Source organism: Camarhynchus parvulus, chromosome 3 (genome assembly GCF_901933205.1).
Source record: "Camarhynchus parvulus chromosome 3, STF_HiC, whole genome shotgun sequence".
NCBI classification, from domain to species: Eukaryota; Metazoa; Chordata; class Aves; order Passeriformes; family Thraupidae; genus Camarhynchus; species Camarhynchus parvulus.
In genome coordinates, this window is record NC_044573.1 from 7,142,729 (window position 1) to 7,158,668 (window position 15,940).

General features: G+C 47.5%; 1 protein-coding gene across 1 annotated transcript; it reads right to left on the reverse strand.

The window, feature by feature from the left end:
* Positions 1-423: 423 nt before the first annotated feature.
* LOC115901752 (histone H3.3) lies at positions 424-7,085 on the reverse strand. Its single transcript, XM_030944687.1, has 4 exons — positions 6,956-7,085; positions 5,407-5,561; positions 3,480-3,633; positions 424-1,082 (listed from the first exon to the last, which is right to left on the reverse strand). Exons 2-4 carry the CDS (start codon positions 5,532-5,534, stop codon positions 954-956), a joined length of 411 nt encoding a protein of 136 aa, XP_030800547.1. The 5' UTR covers positions 5,535-5,561; positions 6,956-7,085; the 3' UTR covers positions 424-953.
* Positions 7,086-15,940: the final 8,855 nt, after the last annotated feature.

Sequence of the window (15,940 nt, forward strand, 5' to 3'; positions counted from 1 at the left end):
ACCCAAGAAAAATAAAACCCCCAAACAGAAAAACCCAAACTGCTACATTCCGCCACTTACACCATACTAAAAAACTGTGAAAATCAGAAACGCTTCCAAATTCAGCACAAAATCAAGTAAGAAAGGAATCTAAATAACAAATTGCTGCTTCTCAGCACTGTAGCTTAGAGAGCTCAGTTCAGCTCCAGACTCTACCTGCTACTATACTCACTAAACTCATTTTTATGTGGAGCAGACCAATTTAAACTCTTAAAAGAGCCTCATATATACACTACTTCAGCCAAAGCAGCATCCCCAGTATTTCCTAGATCTGACCCAAGGAACTAGGCCATGCATTGAAGAGCAAAAGGGGAGGAAAAGCTGATTGCTTTTGAATCAATATAACCCATGTGTAATATTTAAAAATCAAGACTAAAACCAGGCATCATTTAATGTATTTTAATAGCAAACTTACAGGAACAGCACAGAAGACAGACAACATTAAAAACATGTACTTGCATGTAGGACAACTCAGTTAGAAAAGTATAGTGAATGGATGGAATCTACTGTATGATAAAAATGCTACAAACACCATTTAGTTGCCATTGATAAGAAATTTACTTGTTTAAAAAAATCCAAATGCTGGCATTGTCCAGAAAAATTTGACAGGTTTATTTATAATTTTTTTTTATAAAGTTGTTTTGGTGAACAAGTTTCAACAATTCACGTTTTTTATTTTTTTTTTTGACCGCATTGTTTATTTTTATGTCCCCCTTGTTTATATTAAAAATCCACACACAAATGAAAATGGAAAGAGAACTTGCCAATACCCAATTCTGTCCCCTATTTTTCCACTTGCAACCATATACTTAAGGTACCTTTTAACCCCATGGAAAAAATATCTAACGTTCATAACTACCAATAACAGGAAGAAGATTTTGCTTGGAGAATGACAGACCCATGGTGGTGAGGCTTTAGGCACGCTCCCCACGTATGCGGCGTGCTAGCTGGATATCTTTTGGCATGATTGTGACACGTTTGGCATGGATAGCACACAGGTTGGTGTCTTCAAACAGCCCAACCAAGTAGGCTTCACTTGCCTCCTAGTGTGGAAGAAAAGAGATAAGAACATTTTCAATCTCTGAGCACCAAAAAAAAGAAAGATTCGTAGTTCAGAATTAAAAATACAGGGTAACGTGGCATTAAGTTGAGGTTTTGATCTTTATTACTCACAAATATCAAAAGTTTTAGATTTTCAGAAATGAAAAACCTCCACTTTCTTATAATATTTTACATCTAAAGTAGTGTACTGCTGCTATTTGGTAAGGACATCCTCCAGAGCACAGCAGAACTAACACTCCCATGGGACTCCCATGAGACAGGAAGGGGTTACATTATCAGCAGGTTAGTTTGTTTAGGAAATTCTCTTTTCAAAGGCTGGGTTACACTGTTTGAGGGACCTGTTTGCTGCCTCTTCTAGAGTAAGAGCCACTGAGCATCAGGTGAAATTGGCAGGTGCCAGGGAAAAGAAGAACACGTATTCCTTCCCAACACACAGTTCAGGCATACAACTCCTTCCAAAGACACTAAAGAGGTGGCTTAAGTCAAAAAACAGCAGGAAAAAATGTACTGAGAACTATCAGAAATAAGAGAACTCCTTCAGTTCAGGAGCTCCTTGAACCATCAAAACCAGGCATCAGCCAGGGAATTACCAGCAGACTGTTCCTGTACTTCCTTCCTGCCTATCTGGGGACACAGCACTGGCCCCCACCATCACAGACAGCTCTCAGCTCACACCTGAGAGAGCCAGGGGCAGCACAAGAACAAAGCTGAGCACAGTGCTTCTCCCTGCCACTGCACAGCTGCAGGCAGGATTCTGAGCTAGACAGATGCTCAGCTGGACCTAAATATTTCCCTGACTCACGTGAAGTTAGCTGCTGCTAAGCCCAGCATGGCAATGGTCATTGTTCAAACACTTTTGGAACACGTGGAATTCTAACCCTATCAATCTCCCAGGAAGCACCTTAGTGTGCCAGTGTTGGACACAGCCACACCTGGGCTGAGAAGGTGGGAATGATGGGGTTCAATTATAAGAAGAAGGGTGAGGTCACTCTTTCTACAGTACACACAAGAGAACAACTTGTGTGAACCACTTCATTGTCAGGAACTCCAGGAATCAACTTATTAGGTTCAAAGATCCTGTTTGAAAACATAAGATTATCCAATATGAAATAAACCCAATATTTACTACAGCAGATGAGGACTGTGGTACTACTAAGTCATTTAGTTTGCAGGAGGATATGAGAATCCCTAATGCAGTTTTGTCAAATCACTACATGAAAAGATAAGACACTTCACCAAATATCCTTGCTGGCACAGACACCATGGTACCCAAGGGGTTAATTTAAAAAAATACTTTTTTGAGTTTGTTTGTTGTTTCAAATATGCAAGCAGAACCCACTAGGAATTGTATGTGACCAGGTTCTACACCAACAACTCCTTAATGCAAAACCAGGAACATTCAAACCAGGAGCTTTCTGAAAGTGTAACAGCTACTAAATTTTAATGGGCAGATCTAGATGAAGAGACACACAGATAAACTGCAGGATTTAAGAACTACCACACATAACTAAAAGCAAAAGCAGCAACTCTGCAAACACACACAGGCACCTTTTAAAGCTAAGCATATGCCCAAGTTTATGGGCTCTCATTGCAAATGTCTTGGCCCCTTATCAAGTGGAAGTCATTAACTAGAAAGAGACCATTTTGTCTGCATGTCAGACAGACTACGACTACAGATATGTTCTGGAACAATCTTTCAACAGCTATCTTCAATCAGGAGTGTCTTTTATCACAAGAGGGAGATGTCCCCACAGTAAGAACTCAGTCTGGTGGGTGGTCCTAACTTAGATTCAGAAATTTGGGCCAGAAAGAGCAATTAATATTTTTCTCTCTGTATAATCTAAATAAATTACGTAACTAATATATTTTTAAATGTGCTTAGCATCAAATACATCCTAGGAAAGCAGCTGTTTCCCTAACTGTGTTTAGATGTGGCTTATTGGGCTGTTTTTCTTTAGAGGGCATTTAAGGACACCAAGACCTCCCCATTAGGAAACCCTTGAATCTGCTTTACACAAGGTTCCCTCTTCAACTGCAGAGCTCAAAGGTGGAGGAAATGTGTTTTCCTTGAACATCTTAAGCACTACACTAACAAATCCAGGGGCTATTTAAAAAAAAAAAACCAAAGCACCACCTATAAAACCAGACTTTTAGGCTCTGTAAGGAGCTGCTGAGCTGCCCCTGTGCTGTTTTATTCTATGGTACCCACAGGCACTCCCAGGGTAAGGCAAGGCTGAGGTGAGCATCCCTCCCAGCGGTGCGAGCCACGCCCATTGCAGCAGCCCCACCAATCAGAGGGCGCCCAGAGGAAGCCTGGAAACAGACTGGCCAATGGGGGAGCGGGGCGGGGCTCCGGGAATGCCGGCCGGGGCTCTCACCTGCAAAGCACCGATGGCAGCGCTCTGGAAGCGCAGATCTGTCTTGAAGTCCTGAGCAATTTCACGCACCAGACGCTGGAAGGGGAGTTTGCGGATCAAAAGTTCGGTGGACTTTTGATAGCGCCTGATTTCACGCAGAGCCACGGTACCCGGCCTGTTAAAATTAAATACAGCGGAAATAAAGATAATTAGTATGGAAAATACATTCTGCATCGCCTTAAAGATAGGAGTCCATCTTCCAGACTAAACCAAGCACCATACACTTCTGTTTTCCCTAGGAGAGTCCCAGCATTTACAACACAAAATCAGTTGTGCTGGCAAAGGGTCGCTGTCTCCTCACCACCAATCTCTGCCAACTTCCACTGGCTTCAGCAGGGATCCCTCAGGCCAGGCAGACTCCCAAGGCCTGACTTCACCAAGGGAACAGCTGGCCAACATGTGGTGCCCAAGTGACAGCAGCACAGCTCAGTGCAGATGTGGCAAACCACAGAGCTGCCATGCGTTCAGCTGTACCAAAGGTACCCCTGAGGGGCCTGCCAGGAATCCTGATTTTAAGGGAAATTGGTTCTTCTTCTCTACTGCTAACATTCACAGAACCAACAAAATGTATGTTCTCTGTTATACTGACAGTCAAAATTATCCAGAGTATTTCCCCACGTTAGTTTTGGTGTCAGAATGACAAATTCGGAATAGCAACATATGTTTGTAAACACGATGTCCATCTGTGAAATCAATACCACACTTATTTCTGTGGAAGCTTTGTCTTTTCCTGCTCCAGCTTTATTACTTTTCTCCCAATTGATGAATTCTGCCTCACACCTAGAGCAAGAATCACAGAGTGGGTCAGGTTAGAAGGGACCACAGCGGGTCACCTGGCCCAACCTCCCTGCTCAAACAGGATCATCCCAGAGATTGTTTCTCAGGATTGTGCCCAGATGGCTTTTGGATATCTCCAAGGAAGACGACTCCACAACCACTCTGGGCAATCTGTTGCAATGCTCAGTCACCTTCACAGTAAAGTTCTTCCTCATGTTCAGGTGGAATTTCCTGTGCATTTCTACCCATTGCCTCTTGTCCTGTTGCTTGGCACCACTGAGAAGAGCCCAGCTTCATCCTCTTCAGACTCCTCGATGCATTAATAAACCCCTCTTGGACTTTCACATTAAGCCCCCTATTCAAAACCCACTTCTTCCCCATCCATGTCTTCCCCAAGGAACACCTCCACCTAGCCCAACACCATCCCCCCAAGCTGAACCACGACTGCCGCCGCTCTGCCCGGAGCCAGGCCTGGAGAAGCTCAGGACCGGGGGTCTGTGTGACAGCTGTCGCGGGTTCCGCTCCGCTATCCCGGGATTCGGGACGGGCGCGGGGGTTGCGGGATCCCCGCCGCATCCGCGGGTGCGCGGCTCCCTCTGGCGGCGGCTCCGCGCCCTGCAGGGCCCCGCGCCCGCCCAGCGCCGCCGGCTCCAGCGCCGCGAGCGGAGCGCGGAACGCGCCGGTAACAATAAACTTGGCGGCGGCGCAGCCCTGCTGCGGCCTCCAGATAACCGCGACCACAGAATTATAAAAATTTAAAAGAACCGCCGAGCCGCGTCCGCCGCGGGGGGAGGGGTGTCGATTTTGTAGTCACCAGCACCGGAACGCCCGGAAAGGAGCTGATGACAAACGCCGGGGGTCGGTGCCGCCCTGGGAATTTCTATTTTTGCGGCTGGTGGGGACTCGCGCTTGTTTTCTTTTTGGTGGTGGTTTTTTGGTTTTTTTTTTTTTGGGTTATTCTGCTCGGGGAGCGGAGCGCGGAGGAGGCGGGGAGAAGCGCCCCCCGCCCTATCGGTCCCGCGGGGTGGGGGGAGAACGAGGGATTTTTTTTGGGGGGGGGGGAGGTTGCCCGGTCGCGCCCCGCGGCCGCCTCTGCGCGGCGCTGCGTTACCTGTAGCGGTGCGGCTTCTTCACCCCGCCAGTGGAGGGCGCGCTCTTGCGGGCGGCTTTGGTGGCGAGCTGCTTGCGGGGCGCCTTGCCACCGGTGGACTTGCGGGCGGTCTGCTTGGTACGGGCCATGCTCCTGCCGACGTCGCTGCCTTACACCTGCCAGGAGGAACGTGGGCAGGCGGGGCAGGGGGGAGGTGGTCGCCCCGCTCGGCGTCAGCCCCCCCAGCGGTACCTGCCCCCGGGGCGGGCGGCAGCGCGGCCCCCGTCCCGCGCAACGCGTCCCTGCCCCGCCAGCCCCGAGCGCCGAGCCCGCGGCGGCCGAACGCCTCCGACGGCCAGTTAAAAAAAAAAAACACACCAAAAAAGGAAAAAATTAAATTAGAAATTAAACGCCTGCCGATCGCGGAATATTAAAATACAGCTTTTTTTGCCCACGAATTCAATATCAAAGCGGCGGCGGCTGAAGCCGAGCGAGCCGCACGGCAGCAGGCGCGGAGAGGCGGCTGTCGCCTCCCCCCCGCCGGCCGCCCGTCACCTGCCAAGTGTTTGCAAATACCGCCCGGCAAACATCGGGGGGCTGGCACCGACCCGCCGCTCCCACCCGCCGGAAAACCTCCTCCGAAACTGCGGAGCGGGGCCCGGAGGAGCGGCAGCCCCCGCCGGCCCTCCCCGGGCTGCCCGCCGCCCGCGCTCCCCGAGCCGCCGGCAACCGCGGGCAGCCCGGCGTTTATCGTGCGAAAAGGAAAGGGGCCGGATAAAGTGCGAGAAAGCAACAAACTTTGTTTTCGGGGGGTTGTTTTTCGGGTGCCGTCTTTCTCTTTCTGTGTAACTGCTTCCCCAAGAGCTGCCTCGCTCCCAAGCGCCTCTCACAGGCAAACTCAGCTCCCAGAGCCAGAACAAAATGGAAACAATCGCGAAACGCAGCCCTAGTCCTTTTGCAAAGGAGGAAAAAATAAATTGCGAAAAATAACGCCAAAAATATCGCCAGGAACTCCAAACCGTGCGGGTGCAGATGCAGGGGGAGGCAGCGGAAAAGTTTGCACTCGAAAACCGAAAAATTGCGTCGCGTTTGGGTCGTTCCTTCGGCGAATTTCTTTCCCTTTTTATTGTTTTTTATGCAATAGGAAAAAAAATATGGTCGGTGACCAGAGAAAAGAGACAAGATGGTGAAGCTGAGCAACAACTGTGGGGAGCAGGGGAAGGAAGGCAGGAGAGTTACCCTGGGCTGGCGAGCGGCTCCCCTTTGCGACCGCTTCCCGGCCCCGATCCGGGGGATGTCGGGCTGAGGAGGCAGCTGAGGGGCTGGGGAGGCCGCTGGTGGGGGTCTGGAGCGGGGGCGAGGGGAGCAGAGGGGGGCAACGACCGCGCCAAGCGGGGCCGGGGGTGCCGGCGGAGGGAGCCGCTCCGGCTGCGCCGGGAAGGCGGCGCGGCCGAGGGGAACCCAAGGCGCCGCCGCCTCCCGAGCGCCCCAAAAGTTTGTGGGGAGGCTCGGGGGGCAGCGGCGGTGGGTGTCGCGGCGCGGGGGGCGGCGGGAGCGGCGCCAGACTTACCCCGTCCGCTGGGCGAGCGCGGCTGCCGTGCGGGAGGGAGGGAGGGAGGGATGGAGGGCGGGCAGGCGGGCGGGCGCAGGAGGAGCCGGAGCTGCTGCGGCTGGCGCTGGCGGCGGCTCGGAGCACAATTGAAAGATGGCTGACGGGCGAGGGCCGGCCCCGCGCGCAGGCCCCGCCCCCGCGCGGCGGCCCCGCCCCGGCCCCGCGCGGCCGCCAATGGCGCACAAAGGAGGGAAGGCGCGGCCCCGCCCCCGGCCCCGCCCCCGGGCCGTGTGTACAAACACAAAAGGCACGCCGCGCGCGCCCGGGGATTCCCTGTCCCCGCGTCCCCCTCACGGCCCGGCCGCCACCCCCGTCCGCCCGCCGGGCACGGCTGCGGCCGCCGCAGCCCGTCTGGCTGCCTCCTGGCTGGGTTCTTTTCGTTTGAGGGTCACCCAGTGGCCAGCAGGACTAGGGGAGTGATTTTCCCTCCGGGTCACACATGGAGTGATGCGTCCAGTTCTGGGCCCATCACCACAGGAAGGACGTGGAGGTGCTGGAGCGTGTCCAGAGAAGGGCGACGGAGCTGGGGAAGGGTCTGGAGCATTCATCTTCTGTCGAGCTGTCGAGGGAGCTGGGGTGTTTATCCGGGAGAAAAGGAGGCTCAGGAGTGACCTTATTGCTCTCTTCAAGTCCCTGAAAAGAGGTTGTAGCCAGGTGGGGATTGGATCATTCCCAGGCGACCAGTGACAGGACAAGAGGAAATGGCCTCAAATTGCACCAGGGGAGGTTTGGCTTGGACATTAGGAGGGATTTCTTCACTGGAAGGCTGACTGGACATTGGAATAGGATGCCCTGGGAGGTGACATTACTGTCCCCTGGATGTGTTTAAGGAAACACTGGACATGGAACTTAGTGCCATGGTCTAGTTGGGAAGTGGTGTTCGGACAAAGGCTGGACTCAATGACCTTAGAGGTCTTTTCCAACCTAATTGATTCTGTGATTCTGTGGCTTTTTTCTTTACACAGAAGCAAAACAAAGTTTCTCCCCATAAGCTGGCCCATCAGAGCCCACCCAGCAAGGATCTGCTGTGGGAGGGCCATGCTTGGTGTGTAAAATGAGAGCTGAGTGTCAGGAGGGGGCTGCTGGGGTACTTCTGTCTCACAAACACACTGCAGGCACCATGGTTCACAAGGAAAATCTGCTGTTGGGGAAGGAAGAGGAGCCTCATTTCCTGCATCAGTGCTGGGCCACGGTTTGGGGTTTGACATGCAGCTATTGCAAAAGCAACCGTAAGTTTAGCACTGTCACCGCCAACAGACCCCAACTGGTTGTATCAGCTGCCATGATGCTTAGTGAGAAAATTTGCTCTTTATTTTCTATTAATGTCAGGATCAAAAGGCCCTGTGGGAAAGTAACCTGCACTCTAGTACAACTGAACAGCCACTGGCAATTGCTGTATGTGCGTCTCAACTACAGAGTCAGAGCCTCTGCTCACACAACTGGTGCCACCATCTTGTCTGTCATTTAGGCATTAGAAGGAGCCATATTTGATTTGCAAAATCTTTATTACGGATGATGATGTAATGCAGCTCTGCGTGGAGACATCCAAACTACCTCCAGCAGCAGAAGTGGTTTAGCCATGTGAGCATTCACTTGGGGCTAATAAAACCTGACAAGAAAGAGAGTGTTATCGTGGGCAGAGCACCCTGCTAAAATAGATATAGTCTGCATTAGTGCTCAGATAAAAACAACAGGCTGCACTACACAGACATGACCAGATATGACACACACACACACACACACACACACCTCTGACCCTACGGTGAGTTTATGAAAGGTGGCTGTCAGGAAAGAAAAACCACAAAGGATTTTATTTATACTTACAGAAGTATTGGTGGATTAATTTACCTCTTCATAGTATTTTATGAGAGAACAGCACCTTACTGGACAGTCCAAAGTGAACTTTGAGCTGTTCAGTATTATACAATAAGACTATTTGCAAATGCTCAGTAAACTCTAAAAGCCAGGCCCCGAAATTGGCATCAATTCCCCACACAACACACGCATCCCATGATGGAAAAGTTAGAAGAGGGCAGCAGCGGTTCCCAGCCGCAGGAAGCTGCCCGGAGGTTAACAACCCATAGCTCGTCCCTGTCAGTTTTAGCCCTGCCCGCTCCCGGGGGTGCGGAGGAAGGGCTCTCCGTCCGGCGGCTCCCGCTCCCTTCTCCCGCAGGCGGAGCTGCTCCTCCGCGCTGCGGGCCGCGGCCCTGCCTGGCCGGGCGTGCCGAGCCCGAGGTCAGCGGCGGGGCCGGTCCCCCCCGTGCCACCGGACGTGCCCCCGCCGCCATTGGCGGGAGCGCCCTGGAATTCCGTGACGCCAGGCGGGGCGGGGCGGGCTGCGCGGCTGTCCCGGCCCCGGCGAGCCCGTGTTTTCCTCCGGGAGCTGTCGTGTGTCCCGGAGGGCCGCCGCGCTGCTCCCGCCCTGCCGCTGGCAGCTCCGGCTGGTTTCAAACGCGTGAGGAGCACCGCCGGCAGGACTACTGGGTATTGTCTGCCCAGAGATGGAAAAACTATTCCAGTATTATCAGGTTTTGCACCTTCGCTCATTAATGCCATTAATGCCATTAAACCCTTGCTTTTCCAGATCTGTAGGAACAGGTACGGCCCTTTGAGCTTTGCCACAAATGCTATTTGAGTGCCTACAGAACAGCACAGAAAGAGCTGGCCCAACTCTAAAAAGACTCCAGACGCTCATCTTTCACTGGCAGCACCGATAAGCCTTTGCTCCTCCTTTCCGAAGGCCTTTATCTCTGCAGACCACAGGCATCTTCCACCCTAAGGCATCCATAAGCGGCCATGAAGAAATCTACCCTAATGAGATTCCACTGGTTTAGCCGGCAAGAACACGCCAAGGACAACTGCAGTACTTCATCCTCACCCAGCGGAACCACCGCTGCTGCAAACGCGGCCAGATTGCAACGGGAAAGAAGATTAGGGTGGAAAACAGCTGGTGCAGCTTGGAGCCAAAGAAGACTCAAATGATCATGAATAGAAAAGAGGAAAACCCAAATCAGAAGTTGTTTTCAGCACCTTTCATAGAAAGTACACAGCCCTCATTCAGCAAAAAAGAGGTGGATTTCCACTGCTTGTACTTCTTAGGGCTGTCCAAGTAGCAGATGTTTTTCAAAATAATCTCTTCTACCTTTCCCTTGTTGGGAAACTCTCATCTTGCCTGGGAGGCTGGGCAGAGGAAGGCAGGCACTTTTCCCATCAGGATGCATTAATTGCAACTATTATATCAAACTAAAAACATTGTTTCAAAATGTTACTAGGAAAAAACCCAAATCAAACAAAATGAAACACAAAACAAACAAAACTTACACTTTGTTGCTTTGGTCCTTTCCAAATAGTCCTAGTCAGCTTCCAGTGTAATGCACTAGACCAGTTGGAGGAAGAGCTACCAGATCAAGCCCAGTAACATCACAGACTGCAGGAATATCTACAAACTGCAGCAGCTGCTTCCCTTTGCAAAAGCACAGAGTACAAGCCAAACAAAACACAGCAGAGCAGATGAAGTTTGCCTTTTTTTGAGGTTAACTGGACTAAAAAATAAAAAAAAAGGCGTCCAGAGTATGATCAGAGTATGGTTGTTTTCAAGCAACACTGCAGGTAATCTTTCAGAATCATTTGAGAAAGGCTTCCCACTACAAAAGACATTCACAGTTTGTCACCAAACTCCAAAGGGTCTCTGATCAAAGAAGAAATATTTCTTTCCTATCCCCCCAAAAGCACAAACTAAACATCCAAATGACTTAGTCTAGTTCCAGCTCGACAGATAAAGGTCCTCTCCTATCACCCAGGGAAAACTGAGGTTGTTTTTAGTTTTATCTAAAAGCTACTCAGACATTTTGTTGATGGAAGGAGCATAAAAGACTACCTTCATTTATCTACAGCCTTCACCTGACTCCTACTTTCTCTCACCTCCTCTCAGACCCAATTCTCCCTTCCTGTTCTCAATCTCCTTTCTTTAACTCATTGAACCTCCAACCAACCTTTGCACTCCAGATCTGCAAGTTCTCCCCTATTCCCTGCCCCAGCTCCCAGCCTGGTGGCCATTCCCTTATTTCTTATTCCCTACACACTTCTTTGACCCAATGTATTTGCTCAGACAGTTGCGTTTTTCTCTTCTTTCTGCTTGGTTTTTTTTTCCTATCTCTGTCTTTCATCCTCTTGATTCTGATGCCAAACAATTCCCACCTTCCCCTAGTTCTTCAGCCAGCCCCAGTCCCATACCTGCTGTGTTCCCTTCTGCAGCTCCCAGGCTGGACAGCCTTTCCTAGCCAATTTCAATCCCATCCTTAAAAAACACTGGACTGTGTTGCTTCATCCTCACTCCAGTCCTGGCAGGCCTGCTATGCACTTACAATTTCTCCTGGAAATTAAAGTTAAGTGTCAGTACAAAATGCTCACAAGCTTTAAAACCATCTTCCTCTTAAAATGCATTTTGTAGCCTTAACTTAGCATTAACAGTACATTTTGTGCAGATTTAAACATATTCCTAAATAATCATCTACATAAAAGACAAAAATACACATTTGCTGTTTTTTCCTAGGAAGTTACTAGGGGTGGCAATCATTGGCACTTGTTAAGGAAAGTACAAGTCGCCTAAAAAGCTCAAAATGAGTTACAATCATCTTGCCTCTGTGTAAATAGCTTTCTATTAGGATTTGTTTTGAAGGTTTCTCTGTCATGGGTTTGTAGAGCACAGAAGTCACAGGACAGTAACAGCAGCCATTGCACTGCAGAGCTGTTTGATATGCTGGGTTGCCCATCACACAGGACACCTTCCTATCCTTTGGAATATTTATATTCTCTGTCAATACAGACACCAAAAGTACACTGGCCAGAACTGGCAGCTGTGTAGTACACCTATCTTTGGAGATTGGCACCTACTGGAAACACAGATAAGAATTTGTTGTGTAGTAGCAGGAGCAGTAGACACAGCTTTTCCCTCCACTTTTATCATGTCTTTTAATAGTGTCTTTTGCCTTTTGCAGTCCTCTGAAATGCTTCACATATATCAGACATTATGGCCCAACTGTTCAAAGAAAACTCTTCCACAAGTGTTTACTTTTAAGCAACTCTCAAGCTCCACAGGTTCCTGGGGAGGATTCATAGTTTTTAATTTATGCCTGTAAAAAAAGTGGATCCATGAAAACTGAGCTTGAAGGAAAGTTTCCCTGTTTAAATAACAATGCAAGTGTACATGTGACACACAAAAAATTTATTGGGATTCCTGGGTTCTTCAGGAAAGCTTAAAAGAGACAGCTACTTTAAAATGCAAAATCCAAAGTCCAAACGTACTTCTTTTCACACTTTGAGCATCACATATGGCCAGGGGATTCAGGACAACTTACTTTGGAGACAAAGTGCATTTTTCTAATGTCTCATAACCCAAAAGCAGTAAATCTGGTTTTTTCCCCCCAAACATTTTTTGGTAATTAACACCATTTCAATGAAAAGTTCTTCCCAAAAGGTATTTCAAGGACAAAGTTCTAAAAGAATGAAAATAAGCCTACAATAGTTCAGAGAATAAGATTCAGGACTTCTGGATTTTACTTCTCTTTTTGGATTACCATTAATTTTTAGGAGGCTTGGTGAGCTTGACTTGTAGGATCCTCTCCTATAAAGACTTACCAAGCTCCTAGTTTCACTGAATATATGCCTGTTTTTATATAGGGACTCCTGGCTCTAATTCCTTATGTATCATCCAGGATTTTCTTATTATAATCTCATTTGTATGGCCCATTATTAACACACATGCACTGCTGGAACTCATCTCTCATCCTTCTAATGAGGTCCCCCAGAACATGAAAGAGAAAATAACATTACTATAGAATGCTGCTAATTCTTTCTTTTCTGTGGTCTAGTGAGTTTCTTCTGGTGGAAAGAGTCATAAAAATCCTGTATAAGCACCCTATAATGACATCCTGAAACTCCATTCCTATTCCTATCTAGTTTGCTTATTTGTTTGTTCATAATAAGCCTTTTAGATATGCTTAATATTTTAGTATACTTTCTATTAGAAAGTAAAATAATCTCCATTACCTTTTGAAGACTGAAAGTTAAAAATATCTTTAATTGCCTGATCCAGAGCTAAGAAGAGTTTCAGGTACATACAATGCATTGTAGCTGTAACCACAGTCTTCATTTCTTCTTATCAGCTTTGAAGGACTGGCATGCAAGAGTTCAGTATCTTAAGGTGGAAACAGGACTTGCAATATCATGCCAAAAAAAAAAGCTGTATTCCTATTACACTGGCACTATTAAAAAATCCTAAACAGAAACCCCTTGTCAGTAGAACTTCAGTTTCTTATTGATTTCTCTAAGCTCATGCCCAATCTTCTTCCATTTCTCAGGACAGTATTGTGCTTTATTCTTGGATACTGCCATTTTGGAGTGTACTAAAGGGTTAACTGAAACAGAAACCAAGTCCTAGCACCCGATAGGGAATAGGGCACAACAGATAATGGTGAGGTTATTGTACAGCCCTGCCAAAGCCTGGAAATTGGATGGTATGACAAGGAGTATCTGTGATTTTTTTAGATGAAGTATGATCAAATGTGATAACATATTTCAGAGATATGATGTGAAATTTAATTATAGAAATATGTTAAAGGCGTTGGGTGAAAGGACTGGTGGACAAGTAAAAAGAAAAGGGAGTTTTTCCTCTGTAATGATAGTGCAAGAATCTGAAATTTACTGTAGCTGCCTGAGTTAGTTTGCATTGACAGACACATTTCAAGTGGGTTTTTGCAGAATTTTTTTGCAGAACAGGGAAGAACAATTGTTCTGGGGAATATTTCTTCCCAACATTACAGCAGAATAAAATGATTTAACTGATTTTAGCTCTCCTGGCTCTTCACACATGACTAAGTTATGATAACAACCTTTGCTGTCTTTTGAAGCATTGCATTGTACTGTGGAAGGAATTGGGCAGCCCATGGTTTCTGACAGAAACTACTGCAAAATCTTTTATTTCCAGTACTCCTGTGTTATGAGTTCATTAAAACTGCCAAAGAGAAACAACCAACACGAGCCCTAATTGGTATCCAAATAAGATCCCTACTACAAGTACACTGATTCCTAGGAGCTCCTGTTGTAGGAGAATTCCAGCAGGCTGATTTGCCCCAAGGCTCCCACCTGCTGGAAAACAAATCCCTGCAGGCTTGCATTAGGGAGGGGAAAAGAAGGATCACTCTTTCCCACCACCCATTAGGCTCCCATTGGCTCCATTCTGCAGCATGGTTCTTGTAAAGGATGCCTTTTCACACACTGATGGAGGCTCCAGCCCCTGCTGACACTGCCTTGAAAGGCTCTGAGAGCTACTATACTTGACAGAACTCAAAGATAATATTATTTATTTCATTTCATTGCTCAGTAGGGTAATCTCATGAGATATGAATCTCTTCTTCATGAGGGCCCTGGGGATAGCAGGCAGAATGAAACTCAGCTACTCTTTAGTACAATGCAGACAGCACAGACCAAAGTACTCAGGTTCCAGCAGCAAACAGCAGACCAAAATACCAGCTATGACACCCTATATCTTCATTTATTTGGAACAATATTCTGTAGGCTGGTTGCTTTCAAAATAAATCTGCTTGTTCCTTGTAAAAACATAAGACTGTCTTGAAATGGCATTGATGCTTCATAAGCCTCATTTGTGATGCTTCCTCAAGCCTCAGCTGAGGAAGGGTCTCAAAAATGGAAATAAATGTTCTGAGGTCTGGCTCTAAGACAGCTGAGAAGTGTTCTGACACGTCCCATCTTTCTGAGCAAGTATTCCCAAATCTCAAAACCCACTTCTGGAGAAAGTGGTCTCCTGAGAGCAGAAAAGGGAGAGGGAAGATGGAGTAGCAGACATTATATTTTAAAGCATGAGCAAAGAACGTGAAGTTATTTTCAGTCTTATGAGACTACAGAGCTTTGGGGGTTTTTAAAGAAATGAAAGCTTCCTATTTTCCCAACATTCTTTGTAAGTTACACACTCTGCAGACTCTACTTTTCTGTACCATATTTTTAGGTAATTTTTCTTCATTTCTCCTCCTCTTCTTCTCAAATTCACATCTCACAAGGCATCACGGTATGAAAACTGCAGTTGCTGTTGAGAACAGCACTTTATAGTAGCACTTCTCATTAGTTTCCTAATGCTCAGAAACTTCTGCAACACAGTTCATGTACAAATCTACTGAAAAACAATTTGCCCTGACTACTCAATGTTCAGTATCCACAATTCCAGCTGAGAACAAAAGGATTCACAGATATTAACTTCTGAAAATAAGGCCTAGTGTGCCTCTGACTACATACCCAGGTGTGGGCACCCTAATTAGAGGCTATTTTTTAAAAACTCCTTTAAAGTGCTCATAGAGCTGCTTTCACATCACAAGGGAGAAAGTGGCAGAGCCAGAATTAGAAGTTCCTGTCTCCCAAACAGGCTCTGAGCACACATGTCTTGTGTCAGAGAAGGGGCCGGAAGCGAGGGTGCACAGGAACCATGTGGCAATAGTGGTTCCTTCTGATCCAACAGTGCCTGACAAGCCTCACTTGCTCTGTGAGTGCCACAAAGCTGCTGTCATGGGGCCCAGCTGTCTTAAAGGAGTCCAGGGATCATTGGTGATGAGAAGGATTTGTCAGGCAGCACCAGTTCATCATATATGATTTGCATGTCTTAGTTAGTTGCTGACAAAATTCCCTCTTAAGTTTTACAGATCAAATTTGTAGATTTCCCTCTCTATAGTTTTACAGAGATTGGGGAGTTTTTCCAAAAGCCAGACAGGTGATAACATAAAAATCTCATCTTTTGTTTTTGAAATCTAAAGAAAGTGTCAGACAGTAGTATTTGCAGGCACAAGCTTGATCCTCTAACATCTCCAAACTCATCAAAACAAACAAGCAACAGAAGGTAAATGAGAATGCACAAATTTAGCATGTGCTAACATTCCA